At 41.5% G+C, this 24,884-nt stretch overlaps 3 protein-coding genes across 5 annotated transcripts in view; all 3 read left to right on the top strand.

The window, feature by feature from the left end:
• LOC101474809 (sodium channel protein type 2 subunit alpha) overlaps positions 1–6,393 on the top strand; it is a 45,490-nt gene extending 39,097 nt beyond the window's left edge. For both annotated transcript variants that reach the window (XM_004565395.3, XM_076876793.1), the window contains 2 exons: positions 139–409; positions 1,427–6,393. In XM_004565395.3, coding sequence (XP_004565452.2) covers positions 139–409; positions 1,427–2,655 — 1,500 coding nt within the window. In that variant the 3' untranslated portion in view covers positions 2,656–6,393. The remainder of the gene's footprint in view (positions 1–138; positions 410–1,426) is intronic.
• Positions 6,394–8,621: 2,228 nt separating this feature from the next.
• On the top strand, positions 8,622–16,132 carry LOC105941242 (uncharacterized). 2 transcript variants are annotated; one of them, XM_014409572.2, is made up of 7 exons: positions 8,622–8,775; positions 11,453–11,664; positions 12,997–13,080; positions 13,167–13,259; positions 13,339–13,449; positions 13,558–13,690; positions 14,179–16,132. In XM_014409572.2, exons 1-7 carry the CDS (start codon positions 8,772–8,774, stop codon positions 15,555–15,557), a joined length of 2,016 nt encoding a protein of 671 aa, XP_014265058.1. In that variant the 5' UTR covers positions 8,622–8,771; the 3' UTR covers positions 15,558–16,132. The 2 variants fall into 2 exon arrangements, with proteins under 2 accessions (XP_014265058.1, XP_014265057.1); XM_014409571.2 differs by having other exon boundaries at positions 8,624–8,781.
• A 1,966-nt stretch (positions 16,133–18,098) lies between these two features.
• Positions 18,099–23,748, top strand: LOC101483427 (uncharacterized). Its single transcript, XM_012923042.4, has 7 exons — positions 18,099–18,392; positions 19,187–19,389; positions 19,492–19,584; positions 19,776–19,871; positions 19,998–20,108; positions 20,187–20,316; positions 20,402–23,748. Exons 1-7 carry the CDS (start codon positions 18,368–18,370, stop codon positions 22,273–22,275), a joined length of 2,532 nt encoding a protein of 843 aa, XP_012778496.2. The 5' UTR covers positions 18,099–18,367; the 3' UTR covers positions 22,276–23,748.
• The last annotated feature ends 1,136 nt before the right edge of the window (positions 23,749–24,884 follow it).

Raw genomic sequence — 24,884 nt, 5'->3', positions numbered from 1 at the left:
TACAGATTTTTACCTGTACACTTTATATATTGTTTAAAATATTTTGTATTTTTTTGAAGTGATATCATTAACCTTGCAAACCTTGTTAAGGATTATATAAATTAAATTGTATTCTTGCTTGTTCTTTCCCGATCCTAGAACATTATCCAAGCCTTCTTCTTTGATCTGGTGTCTAAGCAAGCCTTCGACATTATGATCATGATGCTCATCATTGTCAACATGGTGACCATGATGGTGGAAACCGATGAGCAGTCAGAGCGAATGGAGTCCATCCTCAACAAGATCAACCTGGTTTTTATTGTGATCTTCACCACCGAATGCCTGATCAAGATCTTTGCCCTCCGTTGTTATTTCTTCACCGTTGCATGGAACATTTTTGATTTCGTGGTGATAATTCTCTCTATTGTCGGTAAGAAGTAAAAAAAAATCTTTTTGTTTACAATTTTTGTAAATGCCAAGCTAGTGAAAAAACCAGTCAGAAAAGATGAGGAGGGAAAATTGTGAGTGTCCACCTGTAAAAACATACCTGTTTTGGGGGTTGTCTCATTGTTGTCCTGTTGTTATTTCAACATCTAAGCAACCCAGTCTTTAAGTCTGACCTCATTAGTCATTTCCGGGTCCAAACTTTGCTTCAGGTCCCACAGTCACTTTAACATCGCTGAAAGTTAAACACTGTCTAAATTCTTTCATCTTTAATAAAATGATCTGTGTGGCTGTTCTACCAGGAGTAACAATTGAGTTTAACATCCAGGCATCCATGAAAACAGAATTTATGAAATGAGTTAGAAGTTAGCAGGGAGTTAGCTTGCTAGTTTCTACCTAAACATGATATAGCATGTTGTGACTGAGGGATTTCTGAAAAAATTAAAATGTACAGCTCTGCTATCACTTCCAAAATAAATGAAGATGGAAAACTAAACAGCAGTGACGTTTGTAGGGTTACTGAAGTTGGACTAGCTGGTATATAATGATGTGCTGCGCGGTGGCTAGGCACAGAGCTATGGTTAGCATAATACAGTGGCTTGCAAAAGTATTTGGCCCCCTTGAACTTTTCCACATTTTGTCACATTACAGCCACAAACATGAATTAATTTTATTGAAATTCCACATGAAAGACCAACACAAAGTGGTGTACACGTGAGAAGTGGAACGAAAATCATACATGATTCCAAACATTTTTTACAAATAAATAACTGCAAAGTGGGGTGTGCGTAATTATTCAGTCCCCTGAGTAAATACTTTGTAGAACCACCTTTTGCTGCAATTACAGCTGACCACATCAATATCCCACAAGTTTAATTTACTTGATGTTATACTCTGATTAAAAAGGGCTTTTTGAACAGTATATGAATTACAGTGCTGCAGGTTAATTTGAGTGTGTCATTGTGCAATGAGACAAATCACTTCCTGTCTGCTCTCATTTCAGGGATTGTTCTTGCTGACATTATTGAGAAATACTTTGTATCGCCGACCCTGTTTCGAGTCATCAGACTGGCAAGGATAGGACGTGTACTCCGACTTATACGTGCAGCCAAAGGAATAAGGACTTTACTGTTTGCCTTAATGATGTCCATGCCAGCACTGTTCAACATTGGTCTCCTACTTTTCCTTGTCATGTTCATCTATGCAATCTTTGGCATGGCAAACTTTGCCTATGTGAAGAAACAAGATGGAATCGATGATATGTTTAACTTCGAGACCTTTGGGAATAGTATGATCTGCCTTTTCCAGATCAGCACCTCGGCAGGCTGGGACAACCTGCTCAGCCCTATAATGTCCAGCCCCCCAGATGAGTGTGACCTCAACTTCATCAACACAGGCACCAACACCCGAGGAAACTGCGGCAACCCCTCGGTGGGCATAGCTTTCTTTGTCAGTTACATTATCATTTCTTTCCTCATTGTGGTAAATATGTATATAGCTATCATTCTGGAGAACTTCAGTGTTGCCACAGAGGAGAGCACAGAGCCCCTGAGCGAGGATGACTTTGAAATGTTTTACGAGGTTTGGGAGAAGTTTGACTCAGAGGCCACGCAGTTCATTGAGTTCTCCATGCTGTCGAACTTTGCTGACACTCTGTCGGAACCGTTGCGTATCCCAAAGCCCAACAAAATCCACCTGATCTCCATGGACCTCCCTATGGTCAGTGGGGACAGAATCCACTGCCTGGATATTTTGTTTGCCTTCACAAAGCGCGTACTGGGAGAGTCGGGGGAAATGGATGCCCTGAAACAGCAAATGGAGGAGAAGTTCATGATGACCAACCCGTCCAAAGTTTCCCACGAGCCCATCACCTCCACACTGCGGCGCAAACTCGAGGAGGTGTCTGCGATCGTCATCCAGAGGTGTTACAGGAGGCATCTTGTGCGCCGGCAGATGAAGCAGGCGTCCTACCTCTACAGACAGATAAACTACGAGACAGTTGTGGATGTGGAGAATGCTCCAGAAACGGAGGGTCTGATAGCCACCATGATCCAGCATTATGGGCCTGTGGGGGCTGCAGAGACAGCAGACGACACTGTAACATCCTCCCCACCATCTTATGATAGTGTGACCAGGGCAGCCTCTCTGAGCCTCTCTGAGGTGACCCGATCAGTATCCAGAGACTCTGAACTCAGGGAGCCTGGGGAAAACTATGAGGAAACTTTTCTTTGAGAGTCAGTTGAACGGAGGGTGATTGTATTGTTTTTGTCTGTTTTGTTTACAGCAGAGAATATGCATTGAAATTACTCACGGTCTAAGAGAAAAAAAAAGCTTTTATATTTTAACAGATATGGAGGGAATATGCAGTGTTTTTAGGTAACTCGGCCTCTATTTTCTTAATGGAAGATGTCAGTTATGCCACAACGTTCAAAAGAGTACCATGGACAGCTCTGAAGTTAAACGTCATCTTAAAAATATCACAATATGGCATCAGACATAATCACGCACTCTTTTTTAATATCGACCTAGACCTATCAAGACAAAGCCACAACATTAAAACCAGCTCCCTTGTATCGTATTGGTCCTCACTGTGCAGCAAATACAACTCTGAGTCATTGAAGTAAGGAAACCAGAAGACTTGCAAAGGTCATTTGTGATATCTGGCACCAAGTTGTTAGAAGCAGATTAATCAGATTTAGAATAAGGTCTTCCGTTGAATGGATTTGTTTATCCACCACTTTATAAGACAACTAAACACTGCACTTGCTGCAACCAGTTGGCAAACATTTGAGTCAAGTCCCCATAGCAAAGAGATTGCTCACAGATGAGTTGCGCTCACACAAAAGTCGGGTGTGACTGATGCCGACATTGCTGCAGTCTGTCTGCCTTTATAAATCATTTATTTGCAAACCTTCGACAATCTGTCTGAAAGTGAGTGCAGTCCGTCTGAATTAAACCACAATTTTTTGGAGACAGGTTGCTGCCCACCAGGCAAACTGTGCAGTCACAATCTTTCACCCTCTGGGCAAGCAACTGGCCACCACAACTCCTTACAACCTGTCTTCAACAGCAAAAAAAATGAAATGCAATCACTGATTTTTCCTAATCACAAGGAGGTTGCCATCCTACTTTTACTTTAGTGTGACTGAGCCATTACAGAATTAGAGAGTTAGATTAGAGAGTGTTTACTTGCAGATTAATAAAACTATCCAATGACAGATGCCAATGAAACAACATCATGACTTCAAGGAATTTACAACAGTAGTTTACACTAATAAATTTTTATTGCTAAAACCAGGAGTCCTCGTGAAGTAAAATTTGTGTCTGAAGCAACACATCCCTCCTCAAGGCCAAGAACTGTCACCTGCAGTGAAAAGCTTCTCTCTGATTACATGATAAATGGACAAGCAAAACCCCCGAGAGAACAGCAGACAAAAAAAGAAATTGGTTTCTCAAACTGAGAAATACAAGATATATGCAGCAAATTAAAAATTATTAAAGAAAGGTATTAAAGAATGCGCCTAAGTAACAAACTGACGATACAATCAAAAACAGATTTGGCTAAAAGTTTCATGAAGTTAAAAATATATATTTGTTGAATAAGTTATTTTCTACAAATACAAATTTGATAGAAATGTCCAAATGTTTTGATGGCAGTCAGTCTCGCCTGCAGGCTGAAGTTTCTAGTTTTAATTGACTGTGGCACTTTTAAAGTGCTAATTCAGGTTTTAATATGTTAATGCATACTACCGTATTACAGTTTTAACCAAAGCTTACACCTTTAGCAATTGCTCATCCAGAATGCAGGAAAAAACATAGCCAAGCCAAACCCATAAAATGACATTCATTTTACTACTTTTTGTCAACAAAATATCATTATTGATTAAATGAAGGTGATATATGCATTTTCAGATGACAGAAAACAAGCAGTATTTCATATTCATTATAAAAAAATATACTACAATGAAACCTTTTACAGCTATTTTGTCATGTATTGTCATGCACATTTAACTTGTGTGTCAGTTACTAAGAAGGGCTGTGTGTACTGATGATCCCTGAATCATGTGCCTGATATTGATTATTGTCCGCACACTCTGAATCTCTTTAGACCGTTTAATTTGATCTGACTGATGTGGGTTTGAAGAGCATGCATGCACTGAAAGCTCATTTTGTAATTAAGCGCGTAAACAGCTTCTAGGCTGTATGATGAGTGTAAAGCTAATTTTTACATATTTTTTGTGATATATTTATATTTAAAGACCGTTTCAGTGACTCTCATAGTGGCCATTATACGATATGTTAAAACTATAAAAATATAATATCTTCATTTTTATATAAAAGTCTTTCCTTGAGGACCTGGTTGTCTGTAATGCACTTAGGTTAAACATTTTATCGATTGTTTTACTGAATGATAATAAAGCTCTTTTACAGACCTGTGGATTTTCACTGACCACACAGTGGACAGTTAAAGCTGCGTTCAGAACCGAGCAGCATCCCAGCATCTTCATTTTCACATGAGGAACCAGTTAACTGATTTGACCTCATTACAAGTCAGGGCGATATTAAATCTCTCTCTCGCTCAATCTCTCTCAGAGTCCATGTGTTTAAAAAAAAAGCCAAACAGATGTGCAGAAACCTTTGCATCACTGTGCTGTCCTTGTGAGTGTGCTCGTATTGCCCTTTGCAGCTTAAATTTGTTCATAATGCCAGCACAAAAGCGACATGACCACAAAAACCCCTCAACAACCAGCCTGAGTGATCTTAATCATTTCCACTTGTTGTTATTTTTTTAGTTTATTTTAGTTTTTTCATTCTGACACAGACTCATGTGTCAGTGATGTGATGTGATCACACAGTGATGGGAGATTTATAACACATGCGAAAAATTTAGCAATACTTTGAAGAGCCACAAAAACTAACTACAAAACCAGTTTTACAGTGTTCATACCTCGAGACGTCAGTGTGTTTTTCTACTTAATATGTTTTAGATATTAGTGTCAAATTCATTGTTTAAACACGCCAACATTTTCAGTTTGCTAAAAAAAAAAAAATCAAGGGTGCCAATTTGGATTTAGCTCCAAAGAGATTTCCTCTCTCTCGTTGTCGGGTGGTCAAATCCAACTCTGACCAGCTGGGATGGAGGGATAATCTGTGTGTAAAAAAAAGAAAAAAAGGTGGGGGGTGGTTCACTTGTTTTAATTACACACTCGCAGACACACAAACACACACACAGTCTTCCTCTCTCTCTTCCTGTCTTTTGCACTCTTACACACTTGCGTGCACACATGCATTAACCTGTCCGCCATACACACGCTATACTCTTCGACCGTGGTAACAGACAGATGCTCGCTTTAAATTGAATTTGGGTTTTTATGCGTGAAGGGCCGGAAAAAAATGTGGCATGACTGGATGTGACTTGGTAATTGATCTGATTTTTTTTAAGCGTTGGGACATGTGGCGGAGATTAAAGCTTCATCACGGAGAGAAACTAAAATATTTTTTAAAAGATTAAAAAGGCACTATGTGTAATTACAAAATGCACAGCCACAGTAAGAATAAATAAATAAAAAAGAAGCGACGACAACGTAATGCTTTAGAAACACTGACTGCATATGATGTGAACACCTAATACAAGGGACATATGATGAATATGGCACCAGTATATTCATACATACATATATATAACAATAAATTTTAAAAAGGTCATGACTCATGTTGTGTCTCATCATCATCATCGTCAGTCTTTAAGGTCAATCTTGGTTCTCCACTCTTGGAGTACAAACATTTACACTTCAGCTGTTTTTAATGAATCTCTGACTTCTTGGTTTTGTGGTTTTTATGGCCTGTCTCTGCCAAAAAAAAGAAAAGAAAAGAAAAATGAAAAAAGCGATAAAAATTGAAAGAAAAACATTAAAAATAAAACGTTATGTTGGAAAAATTGATACACTGTGAGCAAAAAATTGAGAAGAATATGAGCTTAAAGCTTTTTAAAGTTATGTGAAAAGTTATGTCACTTCAAAAGATCTTAAATAGGTGGTCGACACTTTTGTCCTGGCATGGACCTTCTAAAGTCTGAAGTTTCTAAAGTTTTGCAGTGGTTAACTACATCCAATCCAAATCCCCCCCCCCCCCCCCCCCTCCAAAATGGGACAGTGCAGTAAAATGTAAGTAAAACAGAATACATTGATTTCCAAATCTTATAAGCCCATATTTTATTCACAGTAGAGCACAGAAAATATGAATGTTTACATAAGAAAATACACCATTTTAAGAAAAAAAAAAGGTTATTTGGAAGTGAAAGGCTCAACAAAAGTCTGGACAGGACCATGTTTAGTACTGTGTAACATCCACTCTTTTAACAACAGTCTGTAAAGATCTGAGACCTGAAGAGAGCAACTGCTGGGCTTGTGGGAGAGAAACGTTTCCCACTCTTGTCCTCAGTTTTGTCATAGCATTTGTTTCATGATGCTCCAAATGTTGTTCATTTGTGTAAAGAACCGGACTCTTCTACTACAAAGCTATGCTGTTATAATAGATGCAGTATCCAGTTTAGCATCATCTTGCTGAAATATGCAAGGCCTTCAATGAAGAAGATGTGGTCTGCGTGGTTGCTCTAAAACCCGTATACACCTTTCAGCATTGACGGTGCATTTCCAGATGCGCAAGCTGCCTAATCACATCTACACCATCAGAGATGGAGGCGTTTGAACTGAGTATAAGCTGGATGGCCCCTCTCCTCTTTAGTCTGAAGGACCAAAAAGAATTAAAATCTCTGATTTTTCTGACCACTTTGGCAAATTTCATTTTAAATGACACACCATCAGATTTGTATCATGTGTCATTTGTAAACACAGTGTTTTACAGACCGGTGAACCTCTGCCCATCTTTATATGTGAGATGCTCTTTTTATACCCAATCATGTTACTGACATGCTGCCAACTGCAGATGTATTTGTAATACTAATTATTTTCCCAGCCTTTTTGTTGCCCCCATCCCATCGTTTTTAAAACTTGCTGCTGCCTTCAAATTGAAATTGAGCTAATATTTTTCATGAAACAGTTTAAATCTCTGTTCCAACTTCTCTGGAATTAAAATTGTTTATATACTGCTTTTGGTATTTTCATGTTAAGCCTCAAATACTTTAAATATGGGTAATTTCTTTTTAAATTACTTTCTTTCTAAAAGAAAATAGATCTAATTGTTCTATATGTGAAGTTGATTTTAAAGCCTTCTTTAATGATCCTACAGACTTTGGGTACCTTAAAAAACTAAACAAAATAAACTTTATGGACTCAATCAGTCAGGTTTTTTGATAAAGATCCTCTTACCTGAAATCTGTTCACAGTGAGTTAGATTTTCTTACTTGATGTCCACACTGCAACACGTGTATTTTAGTAGTTTATCACCCAGTTTTATTGATATTGGAATACAAAGTTATAGCTAGCTTGCATGTTGTTGTAACTTTTTAGTCCTGGACCGAGTGGCTGTGGGTGACAGCAAAGTAAAAACCAAGGCTGGCTTTACTGAAAGGACTGAGAGACACATAAAGAACACAAACAAACAAAAGAAAACAAAAACAGAAAAGAGCGGAAATAGCCTTTTTAGGTACTGCGTCTGTCAGTCACCACATGTGCTGCAGGGTATTTACTTAGTCATGTTGGTTTATACTGCCCAGATGGCCTGATGAGGCACTATCTAATTACTTCTCCCATGGATCCTCTGCCTCTGATAAATACTTACTGAGCCATGACTGTTTCATATCCTTCACTGCCACCACCAGGGGGTTCATGCAACTACACATGAGTCTGAAGGATGAGCAGATTTAGTTTGGAAAGGAGACAAGGCCCATCAACATGCAGTATTAATGAAAAACTAGAGAACATGTGATAAAGGTTTGGTGATTTACTATGGCCTTCTGATCGCTTCTGCTTATCTTCTCGTCCTCCTCTTTATAATTTTTTTTTGTTCATCCAAATGTTATGATATTAATCATTTTCATACTACTGTCATTTAGGCTATAAACTACCACTAAAGACGTATAACAGAGAGGGTTTTTTTCATTTACATTTACAGCTTGAATAAACTGGCAGAGACGTCTCTGACTGCGTGTAATTGCTGTTATTGAGCTGTTTGCAGCAGACAGTAGAGGGCGGTAGAGCTGTCAACCCAACATATGCACCACGAAGAAGAGTCCGGAAGTTACTCTGCTGTGTTTGTCCGCCTACTGGAAACGGTGAGGTGTGTTGAAGCGAGTGCTTGTTGTCAGCGTTACCCCAGCGGGAAGATTATTTTATGAGGGAGCCTTCCTCAGTGTCCGCTGAACAGCTGTAGCGCTTCAGGATAACAACATGGGTAAAGGTTAATTTTCTTTATCGGTTGTCTTTGTTTGTCTTGATGTTGTTAGCTTTTCCGCTAACGTTAACTTCCTCTCTTTGACTCATTTTCGACAGCTTGTGAAAAAAAAAAAGTCGAAGAAATTATACTGCACTTTGAAAAATATTCAGTAAATTTCCTGCCGATAAATCACAGACGATGAAAGTTTTTTGGTTTGTTTTTGCTCGGCAGTGCCCCTTCAGTCTTATTTTGTTCACATGAAAGATAACACATAAGATAGATCCTAATTACACAGAAAGGTAGTAGTGTCATACACAGATAAGAAATTAAAGGGTGGACCAATCCTAAGCACACATTCATATCACACATCAATAAGATAACACAAGCTAGAAGCTCGAGGTGGGACTTACCGGACACCCCACAATACAGTATTACCGATACTTAATTTACAAAACAATATTATTGTGATTTTTGACATTTTTGCAATATGCTGGGTATTGCAATGACATATATTGTCACTTATCATCTTTTTTTCAACTGCCAATTATGTTCTTAAAGTTAAACTTTGTCATTATTTGTTTTGTCCAATGAGAAAAATTTATTTCACTTCATTTTTTTTTATGACAATAAGATTGTCAAGTGTACCAATACTGTCACTAAAACCTGAAACAATTCCATGCAATTAAGTTTCTGATAATACAGCTATTAACTGTGATAAATTGTGGGGAAATCACAGCTGTTGCTTACTGTATAGACTGAAATTTACATTTAAGTGTTTCCTTTGCGATCAGCAACCGTCCTGCTCTGTAGGAATATAACCAGAATACAATCAGCGGACAGCCAGTGGACTCGGGTCCCCTTGAGTTGTGCTCACTGACAAAGGCTCGTTCAGACTAGGGCTGGGCGATATGACCCAAAATTCATATCTCGATATTTTTTAGCTGGATGGCGATATAAGATATATATCTCAATATTTTTTTTAAGCCATAAAGTAAGAACAAAAAGAGAGTTCTTAGTCAAAGCTGTGTCCCAGATGTCACACAGGCACTTTTATTAACATACAGCACAGATGTACATGAAAAATTACTCAAAATTAAATTATGAGCATTCATTAAATAATAATGCTCCATAAATAAAAGAAAACAAGGTTGTTTTTGTGCTAAACAAAGAGCTCACAATTGTGCAGTCAAAATGTAAACTAAAAGACGCTGAGCGTAATAACAAAGACAGACAGATTTCACAGCTGCTCTGTTCCCAAGTTTTACTGTGTGACTGATAGCCTGGAGTTTGAAATCCGCTTCATAACCACGTCTCTTACAGGTGCCATTTATGGTCCTTATACACAGTAGGGTAATATTACGTTGAAGCACAGTACGTATCACTCCGCGAAGCTCCTCAGTAGCCGTAATGTGCCGACAATCTATCAAGCGGTGCAGCTCCGTAGCTTACCAAAGTCGTACTCAAACATTTGTGACAGATTGCTGAGCGCCGTGTACCACATAAAATCGGTTCGCGGCCATCAAGCACAACCAGAATTCATACATAAGGCGCGCTGTCAACTTTTGAGAGAATGAAAGGATTTTAGGGTTAGCGCTGTTAGCTCGTTAGCATGGTTAGCTCGTTAACACGTTGACGCCGTCCAGCCCCACGCATGGGGCGATGCGCAGTAACTCGGACACGGCAAATCTCCGTTAACATCTTGTCGCTGCCTGCACATGAAGCGATGGGGGAGGAGGGGGAGTTGTCTTCAGTGAAGGAGAGAGGCGAGGCCGAGTAACGTTGCGTAGAGACAAAAGTGGACGAAAGAGAGGCAAACTTGCGGCTCTACAACTATAATTATAACGTAACATAGACTAAATCGATATAAAGGATATTGTCACATCTTATATCTCGTATAAAAATATATCGATATGTTTTAAAAACTCGATATATCGCCCAGCTCTAGTTCAGACTAATAGCAGCATGTTGGCAATCTGACACTTATTATTTAGAAACCAATAATCTCTCTGAGTGATTGCTGTCAGTCCAAATCAGACTGCAACTGTTTGCAGATAGGTTGCGTCCTATCAGAACTGTGCAATCGCCTTGCGATCAAATGCTGTCATGAGTGTGCCACACCTTAAAGCTCTGAACAAGCATTTAGTCACCATGAGTTGCAATTATTCACAGAATGTGAAAAAATTCAGTATAATCAGCAGGCAGGCAGAGATGGAGGATGGTATCCTATTTGCACATTTGGGACTGAGCTTGCTCTAAATTAGGAGGTAGCTTTCTTAAGCTAGACGTGTCCAATATTGGATGTTTTTTTTAATGGTTGAGCCGATTTCATGTAAGTTTGCTCAGCTAATATCTCAGGATAGTGGTGCATAAGATTAGCTCACATGTTCATAGTACTCTCAGCGTATGTACTGGCACGCAAAAATATTGTGATACTTTGGTGTTTTCATTTTTTTTCTCCCCACAACTAATGGAAGCCTATTAAAATCTTTGTCACGTGTGGCTTCATTGACTTCTACCTGACACCATATTTTCTTCTTTTAAGAAGAACAAACAACCTAAAGAAAACTGAGTTTTTATGTACCGACACCTGTGTTTTTATGAATAGTTTTCTCATTCCAACTGTTCAAAGTGTGAAGAATATTGATGCTGTAGGAGTCTCTACAGATTCATTGAAAGGATCAATGTACTGTTCTAGCACGTACAGAGGGGCCCTTGCCTCCATCATCGCTGAGGCTCTTGGTTCCACCACTGCGGGTGATGTCGGCTGTGATGTGGAAGGTGGTTCATCTGAAAATCGTCAAGCAATATGGGAAAGTGGAGGAATTTGTGTCCTTGGTATCTGAAGCCATTCCCGACATCTTAACAAGCCATCAGGTGACACTGCTCACTGTGGGTTTGAGGGCAAAGGTAAGGAAACATACTGCGGATTCAGTCTCCACATGTATTAGTCACATTTCTATCATGTTAAAATTTCTTAGGTATTTGCATATTTGTCTGACTGTGGAAATTCTCATTTTACAAACTTGTAAGGATTATGTTGGCTCGTGCAGTTGTTAATCTAACAACAAAATAAAAGCATTGCATTGATCACAAACTGGTGGCACAGTGGTTAGCACTGTTGCCTCACAGCAAGAAGGTCCTGAGTTCAATTCCACCATCAGGCCGGGGTCTTTCTGTGTGGAGTTTGCATGTTCTCCCCGTGTTTGCGTGGGTTCCCTCCGGGTACTCCGGCTTCCTCCCACCGTCCAAAGACATGCAGCTTGTGGGGATAGGTTAATTGGCTAATCCAAATTGCCACTAGGTGAATGTTTGTCTGTCCCTATGTGTTAGCCCCGCGACAGACTGGCGACCTGTCCAGGGTGTACCCCTCCTTTCGCCCTATGACAGCTGGGATAGGCTCCAGCACCCCCCGCGACCCTGAAAAGGATAAGCGGAAGCGAATGGTTGGATGGATGATCACAAACTCCAAAACTTTACTTTGTCTTGAAGATGATATGAGTAACAAATATACATAATACTTTTTCTTAAATCTTTAGTGTCACATTTGTAGATACAGAGGTGTTACGACCCGTCTAGGGCCAGGCAGTAACATGAGTGAGGCACTCGCTCAAGACCAAGACCCAAGCAGCCAGAGGAAACAAATCCGTTCGTTATAATGTGATTTATTTACAAAGTGGAAAAAAAGGAACAACAAAACGGGAGTGTCAACACTTCAGGGTGAGCCAAGGCCAAAATAATAAACAAAAACAAATCTACACAAATCCCACACCCCTGACCTTCCTAAAACAAAGTCCAAAAATAAAGACAGAGTCTGAGCTCCTTAACTAATTCAAAACAGGAGAAAACGGGTGATCAAAAGAAACGGCAGCTCACCCCTACCCACTCCACTTCCACAACTTTTAAGCCGCAGCTGCCACAGGTACACTGCTGGGTCATGAAACGCGAGGACCTCTCCCGCCGTAACACTCCAGCCTTCTTTTAATGGGCGGGTCCTCCAGCTGGAACCAGTCACGTCGGGGCAGTGTATCCACACACCAATTGGAGCAGGGCTCTGGCACAGCTGAATTAACATAAAAAGATACATCACCTGCACAAAACAAACACATGAACATGCAAGTTCGTAACAAGAGGTAGTTAAAGGCAAGTCTTTCTGTAAGTAGAACAGAAAGAGGCAGCAGGTAGATTTCACTGTTTACATTTGATCTTTCACTGTTTGTCTGTCCTTAACGTCTCTTCCAGATGATATTGCAAATGTTAAACTCTGAGGATCTCGGAGGCATTAAAACACACTTGGGTTGCCTGCTGCAAACTCGCTCACGACAGGTGTGTAGTGCTTAACGTTCCTGGATGTTGGTTATTGGCTGATTCAGAAGCTCTGCTTGACTTTAACTGTTTATTTAACTCTGCAGGTCTATCCAGAAGGTAACCCTCTTGAAGCCAACATTGTCACATTTGTTCAGAGACTCCTGGACGACTCAGAAGGGAGAGAACACTTCCTCAAAGTGTGTCTCTGCTTTTGTCTTACAGTTAGTCTAAATATAAATAGGTGAGGGTGTTTAATAATAACTTTTCGCCTGATAGAATGTGTTTCCTGTGGCGTATGGGCCCGACTTTGACACAGCACTGGAAAAGCTTCTCTGTGACTTCTTCTCCAAACTGGAAGAGCTGCTGCCAGTACCAGACTTTAAACAGGTAGAGGTCCACAGTCTTTACCTGTAAGAAATGACTATTTTTAGGGCGTTTTCACAGATTAGCAGTCTAAGGCCTGTGCATTAAAATCATATTATTTATCTGATAAAGGCTGCTTTGTGGATCAGTGATACACCAGCTGAGGTAGAGGAGTACATGCACTGTGTAACTGAAGCTGATGACATCAAAGTATTGCTCAGAACCAGGCCTCGCAATAGTGAAATGGCCAAGATAGATTCAAGTGGTGAGTCTGTCTGCCTTTCTTTTCTCATTCACATCCCCCCGCAACCATAGTCAAACTAATGATGCTTAAGCCGGGGGTCTTTCCTGTTTAAAAGGGTTCTTCCTCCTCAGCATCTCCAAGTGCTTGCACACAGAGAGTGATCTGATCATTAGGATTCTCTTCACTCTGTAGGCTCTTTACCTGACAGTCTGTAATGGGTTCATAATGTGTGCTACATACAGTATAAGATGCCTTGAAATGACTGCTGTTGCTGAACTGAGGCTCTATAAATAAAATTTAAGTGTATATGTGCACTTAATCAGAGTTATGTATTTGTCAGATGCAGTATTTCTATTGTAGGTCCTGTGATTGACATTGGGAGCTGTGTTTTGGATTTCTATAGCCAAATACCTTCAGTTAATTGAAAAAGATAAAAATGCATTGGTATTGGATGCAGTTATTTTTATTGACCCTTTTCTTTTTGAATTCTTAATTCCTCTTTCAAACAGTGCCATCTCCCTCAGAGCAGCGGCTTTTTTCCTCGTTGTCGCTCCCCGTCTCCCTGATAGACAACAGCGCCAAAGATGTGGAATCAAATGCACCAACTTTCGAAAACCAAAGAGTGTCTGAAGCAGCTGCCTTTCAAGAGCCCAGAGATGGTGACATGTGGGATACAAGATGGCCACATGAGGAAGAGTCTCACAGCGCAGAACAAGAGGCGGGAGGAAAAGACACCGACAGCATTCCTGACACACATGTTGTGGAGGAGTGTGGTGACCAAGCTACAACAACTCGCCAAGCTCCCTCTTCATCTGCTGAGAGTCATGTGGTATCCAGCTCTGTGATCGGCCCTCTCAGACAGAGAGTTGCACAGAAATGCACTCAGTGTGGGAAGTGCTTCATTTACAAGTATGAACTCCTGGAGCATCAGCGGCTGCACACCGGAGAAAACCCTTACAAGTGCTCTCAGTGTGGGAAAGCTTTTCGGCGGAGCTCTGATCTATCAAGTCACAGGCGGACACAGTGCAGAAAAGCAGCGTACATTTGCATCAAATGCGGGAAAAGCTTTCAGTCTATGCAGGAAAAATGTAGACACCAGTGTGTTCATAGCATCCACAAGTTTGACTGTCCTTACTGTGGGAAAAGTTTTAAGAAAATGTACCTGCTGGCTAAGCACAAGCTGACTCACAACCAGAACCGCATTTTCACATGCAGACAGTGCGGGGAGGTATACCCGGGTATAAGCGAGCTAAGATCACATCAAAAGATCCATCCTCCTCAGCTGTCCAATCAGTGCCAGCAGTGCGGGAAGTTTTTCAGCTCGGCTGCGTGTTTGACTGCTCACCAGCTGCGCCACACACAGCAGAGGACACAGATTTGCACACGCTGCGGCAAAGCCTTCAAGAGCAAGCATGATCTGAACCTTCACATGCGCAGTCATACAGGCGAGAGGCCCTTTCAGTGCACCTACTGCGAGAAGCGTTTCTCCGTGTCAGGAAACTTGAACGTACACGTAAGGATTCACACAGGAGAGAAACCGTACCTGTGCTCCGACTGTGGCAAGGCTTTCATTTCTGCCGGAGAGCTGCAGATACACAGGCGCACCCACACGGGGGAAAAGCCATACAAGTGCTCGGTGTGCGGGAGAGGATTCACCAGGGCGAGCAAAGTGACGCTCCACATGCGTGTTCACACTGGGGAACGCCCCTACGAGTGCTCTGAATGCGGGAAAGGCTTTTCACGTGGCAGCGAACTGAAAAAACACACAATGAACCATGCAGGAGTCCGGCCCTACGCCTGTCAGCTGTGTGCAAAAACGTACACGTGCCTCAGTCACCTGAAAAGACACTTAAAATCTCACAGTGTAGTCCAGTCTCAGACCCTCTGATTCTACTGACTATCAAATGGTCTTTTGCCATTGATGAGGTCTTTGTGCAGTGACATTGTACACACTGTTGCTGACTTCATGCACTGCATCATAGGATTTGGACTTTGTTTTCTTCTTTTCTTTTAGAGACTCCTTCCTTATCCTCCATTTAAAATGTCACTCTCAAGTGCAGCTTCTGGTCCTGACATACAGATGTTTTGTTTGTTGTGTTGTTTTTGTTTTATTTGTTTTCTGATACCCTAAAATGTGATTTTGAAGTCATCCAAGAAAACGGTGTCCTTCTGCGTTTATTAGTGCCTGTATTATTATTATTATTTTTCCTTCTATGAGGTAACACTGACTGGAGTAGTATTATTTACCAGTGACACTGTTCAATATTGTAAACACAGAATAAACTAGATAATTGCCACCTATTTGTCCTATTTGTTGCTCTACAACAGCCTGATATCCACTTATGAGGACCTTATACTGTCACTGTTCTATTTAACCCTTGTATGGTGTTCGGGTCTGTGAGACCCGTTTTCAGTTTTTCTCAAAAGAAAAATTAAACAATTAATTATTTTTTCAACCTGAAATTCATTGGCTTTGGCTTATTTTCTGTGAAGAACATAAATCCGAACTAATTTTCAATGACCTCATACTGTACCTCCCCCCACACATTTACATTACATACAAGGTGTTTGGGTCCACTGGACCCAGGCCTAATAAAAGTGTTGAAAGTGCAGGTCCTGTGTTCCCACACTCTGTCTTCCTCCTCTCTGGTGCTGCTGATAGTGTTTTCTTCCCCTCCTGCTCCCGCACAAAGTTGCAACATTGTTGAAAATTCAACTATCAACACCGTCTGCTCTTACATTCCTGCACATTTTACCCTCTTTCTTGAGGGATCCAAATTTTATTTTCTCATACCCTGTCCCTCCTGCAAATTAGGGGCATAATACTATAAATAAGAATTTGCCAGTGTGGTTCTTTATCACAACTGATCAAGATGGCAAAAGATTATCTGCTGCGAGGGCCATCCAATTGATTTTGGAAGAGAGAGGGGCTTCGGAGGATGATGTTGACAAAGAGGGTTCAGAATATTTCACATTTCTGAAAATTCAGAGTTTGACAGTGACTTTGAAGAAGAGGATGAGGTTGAGCACCATTTAGTAACCAAACAAAGATGAGTACCCCATCTGCTGCCAGCTCCAGGACCAGAACAAGCCCACCAGACAGCAAGTGAAGAAATATGGATGTCAATAACTGGTGAAATTGAATGGTCTTCTTGCCCAAGAAATGAGCCACCCTACAGAGCTGTTACTGTGATAAGCCAGGGCCAACACGGCTGGCAGTTACTCATGTGCAGGACATCAAGTCTTCATTTGAGCTTTTCATCCCAGATTCCAACCAGAAAATTATTCTGGATTGCAGTAATCTAGAAGGAAGGTGTGTTTTTGGAGAGAGGTGGAAGGAGATGGACCAAATTGATCTGCAGGCCTACTTTGGGGTTCTTATCCTTGCAGGAGTTTTGAGGTCCAAAGGGGAATCCACAGAATCCTGTGGGATGCAGAAACCGGCAAGAACCTTTCCATGCATCAATGTCTCTGGAAAACTTCCACAAAATTTCCAGGATTATCCGTTTTGATAACCAAGATGACAGACCAGCTCGACGGCAGAGAGACAAGCTAGCTGCCATCAGGACAGTGTGGGATAAGTGTGTGCGCCACCTCCCCCTGTTTTTTACCCTGGGCCTAATGTCACCATTGATGAACAGCTGATCCCATTTAGTTGTGAAACATATTGCTTCACGTGTAAATGTGTTGTCTTTCCACTCACTCCACTTGATTATAACTGATCTATTTTTTATAACATTTTATAAAAAAAATAAAAAAAAGAGACACATATTAATTCATAAATGTGATCTAACAAAGGTAAAGGGAAAAAATTAACCATGTTTACTGTTCATATGGCTTGTAATTGGGATGAAGTAAACATCTGTTGAGTAATTTAACATAAAATTGTTTGATAGTGTTAATTTGGAAAGCCAAAACTCTAGCGGGTCCACCAGACCCATGAACACTGGCTGAGTAACAAAAATATGAACACCACACAAGGGTTAAATTTAAAAAGAACATCTTCATATGTGGATCTTATTTTCCTCTGAAACAAAAATAAGGTAAAACAAACAAACTGCTAATTCTTTGTTTTTACATTCATCAGCCCAAATGGCAAAGAGAAATTAAAAATGCATGTAATGAAAGAGTTTGGGTCTTAGGAGGTTAAACATCCTGCTGTGGGTTTGTTTAATGTGTTTCTGTGTTTAAAATAATAAAGTCACACCGTCGAAACAAATGAAAAATTACGTTTAGTTGAAAGTAAAAAGTTTCTAACTCTTATTCCAAAGCTGAAATGGCAGTAGTTTTTTTATTACTTTGTTTACTGTATTTTTTTATTTTTTTAGTTGTTGATTCTTTTTTTTACACTTTACGTTGTAACGTCTGTTCCGAACTTAAAATATGAGCATAACAACAGTGTACGAACTGTGTAATAAAATACAGTTGAGCCAGGTCTTTACGCTACCCTTTATTATTTAGATTTTTCGGAGGCGTGGTGCGTTTACAAAAGTAAATGGGACTCGTTGTGTACGGGCTGCCCCGTAAAACAAAACGAACCTCCCTGATGAACCTACTGGCCCAGCGCTCCTCGCGATATGAACAGCGTGCTTCAGGAAGAAGTTGGCGCCTGAAGCCGTATATTCGGTTAGCTACTACACTAGCCGATATTATGAACGAATTAGCTGTTCATGTTGCGTTTTCCTTCCATCGTTGCTAATGAATTCTACAATGAATGATATGGGTAAGTGTTACCTCGTGGAGAGCAACAACATGTTGTATTTTCGCTTGTTATGTGGTTAGCCGACTAGCCAAAGAGAAGGATTACTGGGAGCTGAGGAGGCCTCGACTAATCTCTGGAACAAGAATTGTTTTGCTCCCCGTTAAGCCGGGTTTTGCCCTGTAGCCAGCAAGTTAGCTGATGCTCTAGATATGGAAGAAACAGTGGGGATTGTCCGCGTTTCCAAACATTTTATTTGCATGAAAAGGCTTGCTTCAGTGTATCAAATGCGGTTAAAAAATCGGTCTATTAACAGGCATTTATAACGCGATTCCTTTTAAATAAAGTAACTAGCGTTAAGCTACCACTAGCTGTTTACCCATCTAACCTGCTCATGCCTCCGTAATAAACTCACATCGTCTCTTTGTCTTTGTGGTTAATTTAGTGTAAAACAACTGAATTTTATCCTATTTATGCACACAAACCTGGTGCTTTAGGCTAAGGACGGGCTGTAGTCTTGTGTTTCTGCAGCTCATGGATGGACAGTAGCGATGGTGAACAGACGGTGCTGACAAGTGGTTTTATTGTACAAAAAACAGTATCTCCCACTCATTTACCTTCTTCCTATTGACATATTTAAGGCACGGTCAACTATTTACATTAATAACATTTAATCTAGCCTTTGAAACAACGAAGGGGATCTCTGTTCTGCCTCAAAGTTAAATATTCTCATGTAAACTCGGGTCCACAGAGGGGTACCAGGTTCTTAATTAACCTGACTGACAGCCTGTTTGACCCAGTCTGTTTTCTCTCCAAAGAATTCAGTGTTCCCCTGTCCTCGCTGGCTCTCCTGGTCCCACCACTCCGCCTTATGTCTGCTGTGATGTGGGAAGTGGTGCGCCAGCGGAACATAAAGCACTATGGGAAACTGGAGGAGTTTGTGTCCATGGTAACAGATGCAGTTCCTGAACTGATGAGTAAGAGGGAAGGGAGGCTGCTCTCACTGGGTCTGAGAGCAAGGGTAAGTGAAATGTCTGGATCGCATGACGTGTGTAAAAGGAGCTATTCAAATGAGACGAGGACGCGAGGCACGTGTTAATATTATAAACTACGCTTCTTCTAGACAACTCTTGAACTGCTGCGTTCTGAACACCCTGAAGATCTCAAGGCGGTTCAGAGCCACCTTAACCGAATCCAATCTTCCTGCATCGAGGAGGTGGGTGAGCCTGTTAGCGTATTTTAATTTGGAATATATAAATGGCTAATTTGTAAAAATCAAAAAATGATGAAAACATAACTGTTTTCAGGATTGTTCAAACAAATTGATTTTTTTAAAGAAGTAATTCAACAGTAATAATGAAAATAATTATTAGCTGTTGACCTATGACCTGTCCTGTGGTTATCTAGACCAATGATCCTGTAATTGAAGCACCAGAGGCAAACTTTATGAAGTTGGTGCAAGGCCTCATTGAAGACACGGATGGCAGAGAACACTTTCTCAAGGTAAAGTTGGGACTGACAATGTTTGAATCACATTTAAAAATGTGATTATAATAACATGTGTAAAAGGACGAGGTTGTATGTTGACAGTACAGATCTTTTTTTTTTTCTTTTTTTCCCATGTGGCAGAATGTGTTTCCTGTGGAGTACGGCCCTGACTTTGATACGGCGCTCGAGACCCTAGTTTGTGAGTTTTTCACAAGACTCGAGGAGCTGCTGCCAATACCAGATTTCAAACAGGTACAGAGAGGATCTTTTTAAGATGATAAAATAAAGGAGCACTTTTAAATGTGCTTTTTTTGTGCCTGTGTCTCACAGACTGCATCCTGGATTAGTGCTGCCCCTTCAGTCCTAGAGGAGTATATGCAGTGCGTGTCCAACAGAGAGGACCTTAAATTTCTTCTCCAGAGTAAACAGTGCCACGGGAAATTAGCAAAGAGCAGCATTGGTATGCATATACTAGTCAGTGCATCTTCTTTTAGTTCAAGATGTGGGACTATATTAATATTTGTTTCCTGTTTCTTTTCATGCAGCTCCATTTCAGTCAGATGATCTTCTGATCCCCTCACTGTCTCTCCCTCCATCTCTGGAAGTAGCCATCGCTTCCCACCCGAGTGCTTGTGATGATGAAAATAATGACGTCCCTCAGATTGTCATGTTTGACGAAGAGCTGTCCACAAACCCTTCCACCTCAGCTGACTTTCCCGAATCTCCAAAAAGGGCCGATGTTACTTCGTCTCCGCGCAGGAGACAGCAGTCAGGAATCCATAAATGCCCCGAGTGTGACAAGTGCTTCAAGCATCACTCTGTCCTCATTGAACATCAGAGAGTCCACAGCGGGCTGCAGCCCTACAACTGCTCTGAGTGCGGGAGGGCTTTCCGAACAGCCACTCTGCTTGCTGGACACAGGCTGCGGAAATGCAAAAATGCGGCATATCTTTGCATCAAATGCGGGAACAGTTTTCCAACGTCACTGGAGAAATTCAGACATCACTGCCCGAAACGAGGACGTAACTACGACTGCGGGCAGTGTGGAAAGAGTTTTCCAAAGTCCAGCAGCCTGAAGGAACATCTGCTAACTCATGTTCAAAGCCGCCTTTTCAAGTGTAGCCACTGCGGGATTGGTTTTTCAGGAATAGGTGACCTGAAGTACCATCAGCAAGTTGATCATGAGAAGCCTTATCAGTGTAAGCAATGTGGAAAGAGCTTCATCTCCTCAAAGAGTCTGGACAAACACCAACAAAGGCATGAAGAGGTTGGTGAAATGGACACCCTCAAGTTAATGAGTGGAGATAAACACAGGAAAAGTGGCTCGAGTCATCGGACATCAGTGTCTCTTTCCTCCAGGAAGAGGTCCGTCAAAGCAGTCTACCAGCGAGGAAGAGTCACCCATAACTGTCCGCTGTGTGGCAGGAGCTTCAAATATCGCTTTGAGTTTCTTGAACACCAGAGATTCCACACAGCTGTGAAGCCTTACAAATGCTCTCAGTGTGGAAAAGCCTTCCGCACCGAGGCTCACCTGTCAGGGCACAGGAAGAGGAAGTGTAAAAACGCCGCCCACATTTGCACCAAGTGTGGGTGCCAGTTCAGGTCCATGCATGAGCGCGTCAGACACCAGTGTGTCCAGTTGCTGACGAAATATGAATGCTCTCATTGCGGGAAGACCTTCAAGATGGCTCATCTGTTGAGGAACCATCAGATGAGTGAACATCAGCTCCCCTACAGCCCCAACCATCGCTTCAGGTGTAGATACTGTAACGAGACCTTTCCTGGGATCAGCGAGCTCAAGTACCATCAGAGGGTCGACCACGAGAAACCATATCAGTGTCAGGAATGCGGCAAATGTTTCCTCTCCGAAAAATGCCTGGCCAATCACGAGCTCCGCCACAACGACGACAGACCGGAGAGCTGCCTGGTGTGTGGCCGCGGCTTCAGAAACCGCTATGATTTGAAGCAACACATGCGCACTCACACGGGAGAGCGGCCCTACCAGTGCACTCACTGCTCGCAGTGCTTCTCCACGGCCGGAGGACTGAGGAGTCACACCAGGGTTCACACGGGCGAGAAACCGCACGTTTGCCCAGACTGCGGGAAGGCTTTCTCCCAGATGGGGGCGATGCGCACGCACAGGCTCACTCACACGGGAGAGAGGCCGTTCAAGTGCACGGTCTGTGGCAAAGGTTTCACAATGGCGCACAAAGTCACAGTTCACATGCGCGTGCACACGGGGGAGCGGCCGTACGTGTGCTCCCAGTGTGGGAAGGCCTTCTCAGATGGAAGCGTGTTGAAGCAGCACATGCTGAACCACTCGGGGGTGCGACCGTATCACTGCCAGATCTGCCCCAAGACTTACACCTGTCTGAACCACCTGAGGAGGCACCTGAAAAGCCACTCAAACATGAGCTGAAGCAGGCATGAAGGAAAACTGACATTATCTAAGAAACTTTCAATGGACCAACTAAACCAAGCAATACGGGAATGATGCCGATTGGCTGTTGTAGAAAGTGAGGCGAGGAGATTCGGCTCCTGTTCTTCATCCATTAGTTCGAGATTGTTCCTACCAGCACAAACAAATTCTTCCCTCTTTTCCCATCTGGCTTTGGTTGTTTTGTTTTGTTTTGTTTTTTCTTCTGTGCATCAGTTTCTCATGCGTGAATGCAATGAGATGTTAGTTGGAACTTACTTTTTCCAGACCTCCCTAATAGTTACAGAGATAAATATTTGTCTGAACTTCTGATTATTGATCCTGATTCTTAGTGTCGGTTGTGACAGTTGTTAGACCCAGCTCTCGATCACCACACTTGTGAAAATGATGAGGTTACCGTGATTAACTGACCGGGGCAGACTGCAGCTCTGATGATGATAAGATTCAACGCTGTCTCCTAAACATCACAATCCCCCCTGCAGCTAAGCTGACAGTTAAGTTGGATGACAAAGCATAGATATAAAGGGTTCAGCAGAGATTTGTTGCTACGTTGCACATTTGAGAGCACAGGGGCATACATCCCTCTTCTGGGCCTGAGCCACAAGACTTTAAGCCAGGAAATTTGACTCACATGTTGGCCCTTTGTATTTGTTAACTTAGTTTCATGATTTTTTTTAAAACCTTGGTTAGTGTCAGACCCAAAACGGCTTGGTTCAGTTTCAAAATAAGCAGCGCGGTTTGGGTTTAAATTGGCCTTTTTTTACAATTGTAATCACACAGAAGCTTCTCCTCTCTTTCCTAAGTCATGAGTAACCACAATGTCTAATATATATATTGGTTGTCTAATAAGAAGCAGTCAAAAGGAATGCCAGAGACCGAAAGGGCAAATGTGATTATTTGAGATTGCAGTTTGTCATGCGAGGGGTGTAATTTTCAGAAGGCAAGGCTCATTTGTTTAGTAAATGTTTGCAGTAAAAGCTAGAGTAAATACTGAACAGAGCTGCAGCAGAGTCGGGTCCTGTGTGGATTGTCAGTGCTTTCTTGGCTAATGTTAAGAGTCAGCTAAGAATGTGCCATGTGAAGTGTCACCTCAGGTGCTGCCAGAGCATTTAAGCATTATATCTGGTCTACACAAACACCAGCTCTGCTTCACATGGATCAGGGGAGACGGATAAAAGGAGTTCAGAGAATATTTTGTCACTGAGATGATTGGGGTGGGGGGGCATGTGCTGTATGTCTGAAGTGGATGAAGATATAGTTTGGGAAAAGGAGGTAAAAGTTGCAGAGGTGGAAAAAATGTTCTCTGTAAATATGCTGGATGACAAATAAGTGTGAGTTTGTAAAAGTTAAAAAGCCCATTTTCTTTTTGTTGTTTTGTTTTTTTCACCTTTTGTATTCTCTCTGTGGTTTGAAAGGTTTGTGAATTTCAGATTAAATTCCCTTCGTTACTCCTTATCTCTGTTAAGTTTTTTTTCTTTCTCAGAAAAACAAAAGGTGTCTGTATTAGACTTCAGTTTCACTAGATGGCAGTAGGTGACTATTAAGCAGTTTGCCATGCACTGATGCGTGTTAGTTAACCAGCAGAGCTGATATAATGACTGTCTATCATCAAATTATTTATTTGTCAGGAAAACAAATACAGCTTTGCAGCTGTGGCCCATGTCCCCTTTATCTGCTTTCTTTGGCACAGCTTGGAAGTTTGATTAAAGCACAGTTTCTTCTCGTTTCCTCATTTCCTCACTGGGGTCCCGCCATTTCTGAAGTGTTTAAAGGCGGCATAAAAAGCATCACCACATTTTTATCTAGCTTTTAAATTCAATTCTCTACTTTGCGTCCAGCTAAAAAACAGCTGGATTCGGACCACTTTGTTCCCAGTTTTGTGTTTTAACTTGAAATTCAGGCAAACATGATGTGTCATTATGTAAGAGACGCATTACCATTAATTTCTTCCATCTGTGCTGAGTTTTATGGGATTTTTTTTCCTTTGGGGAAAAAAAGAAGCTCTGTTTGTCTTTTTTCAACTTCAGGTTTTTTTCTTACTCCCCATCCCAGTTACATCTCATCCATGCTCACTCGTCCATAGCAACCTTTGAGTTTTACTCTCTCTCAAAACAAACCCATTTCTCTGCCATTCACAGGGAGGTGCAACCACCAAAGTTGGCTGTCGTAATGATTTAAATGTTGCAAGATGTTAGCATCTTCTGGCTGGAGGTGCGTTGGCTGCCTTCCTTCTAGCTTACTAAGAAATCCTACTGATTTCCTGTGAACATTGGTCTTCTCTGGAAGCACCCCGAGCCTCTCGTCTCCTGTTTCTTCACATGTATAGCTTAAGCTTTTGCTTCTAGTGAATGAAACAGATTCCAGTCCAACTTGTCAGATTCATAAATTCTAGGGGGTTGTGTAACTCACAAAAACAAAGCTTAAAGCAGAGCTCTGTTTGTGCATTCCTGTGAGTTTTACTATGGAATAATGTATTCCTGATGAAGGCACGTATTGTGAAATGCATGCATCACGCTTCATGCTGAGCACCACATCTGCCAAAAATCCTACAGATTTACAATGAGAGCCTGCTAATAAATACAGATCATAAC

The sequence above is a fragment of the Maylandia zebra genome, linkage group LG18 (genome assembly GCF_041146795.1).
Source record: "Maylandia zebra isolate NMK-2024a linkage group LG18, Mzebra_GT3a, whole genome shotgun sequence".
Taxonomy (NCBI): Eukaryota; Metazoa; Chordata; class Actinopteri; order Cichliformes; family Cichlidae; genus Maylandia; species Maylandia zebra.
The sequence above is the reverse complement of the archived record's forward strand: the minus strand, read 5'-3'. Positions and strand labels throughout refer to the sequence as shown.

Coding starts and splice junctions, on each gene's coding strand:
- LOC105941242 (XM_014409571.2), top strand. Junction 13,081..13,166: donor TGCAAACTCGCTCACGACAG/GTGTGTAGTGCT, acceptor TTAACTCTGCAG/GTCTATCCAGAAGGTAACCC. Junction 13,260..13,338: donor GGAGAGAACACTTCCTCAAA/GTGTGTCTCTGC, acceptor TTCGCCTGATAG/AATGTGTTTCCTGTGGCGTA.
- LOC101483427 (XM_012923042.4), top strand. CDS start 18,368: ATGAATTCTACAATGAATGATATGG. Junction 20,109..20,186: donor CAATACCAGATTTCAAACAG/GTACAGAGAGGA, acceptor TGTGTCTCACAG/ACTGCATCCTGGATTAGTGC. Junction 20,317..20,401: donor ATTAGCAAAGAGCAGCATTG/GTATGCATATAC, acceptor CTTTTCATGCAG/CTCCATTTCAGTCAGATGAT.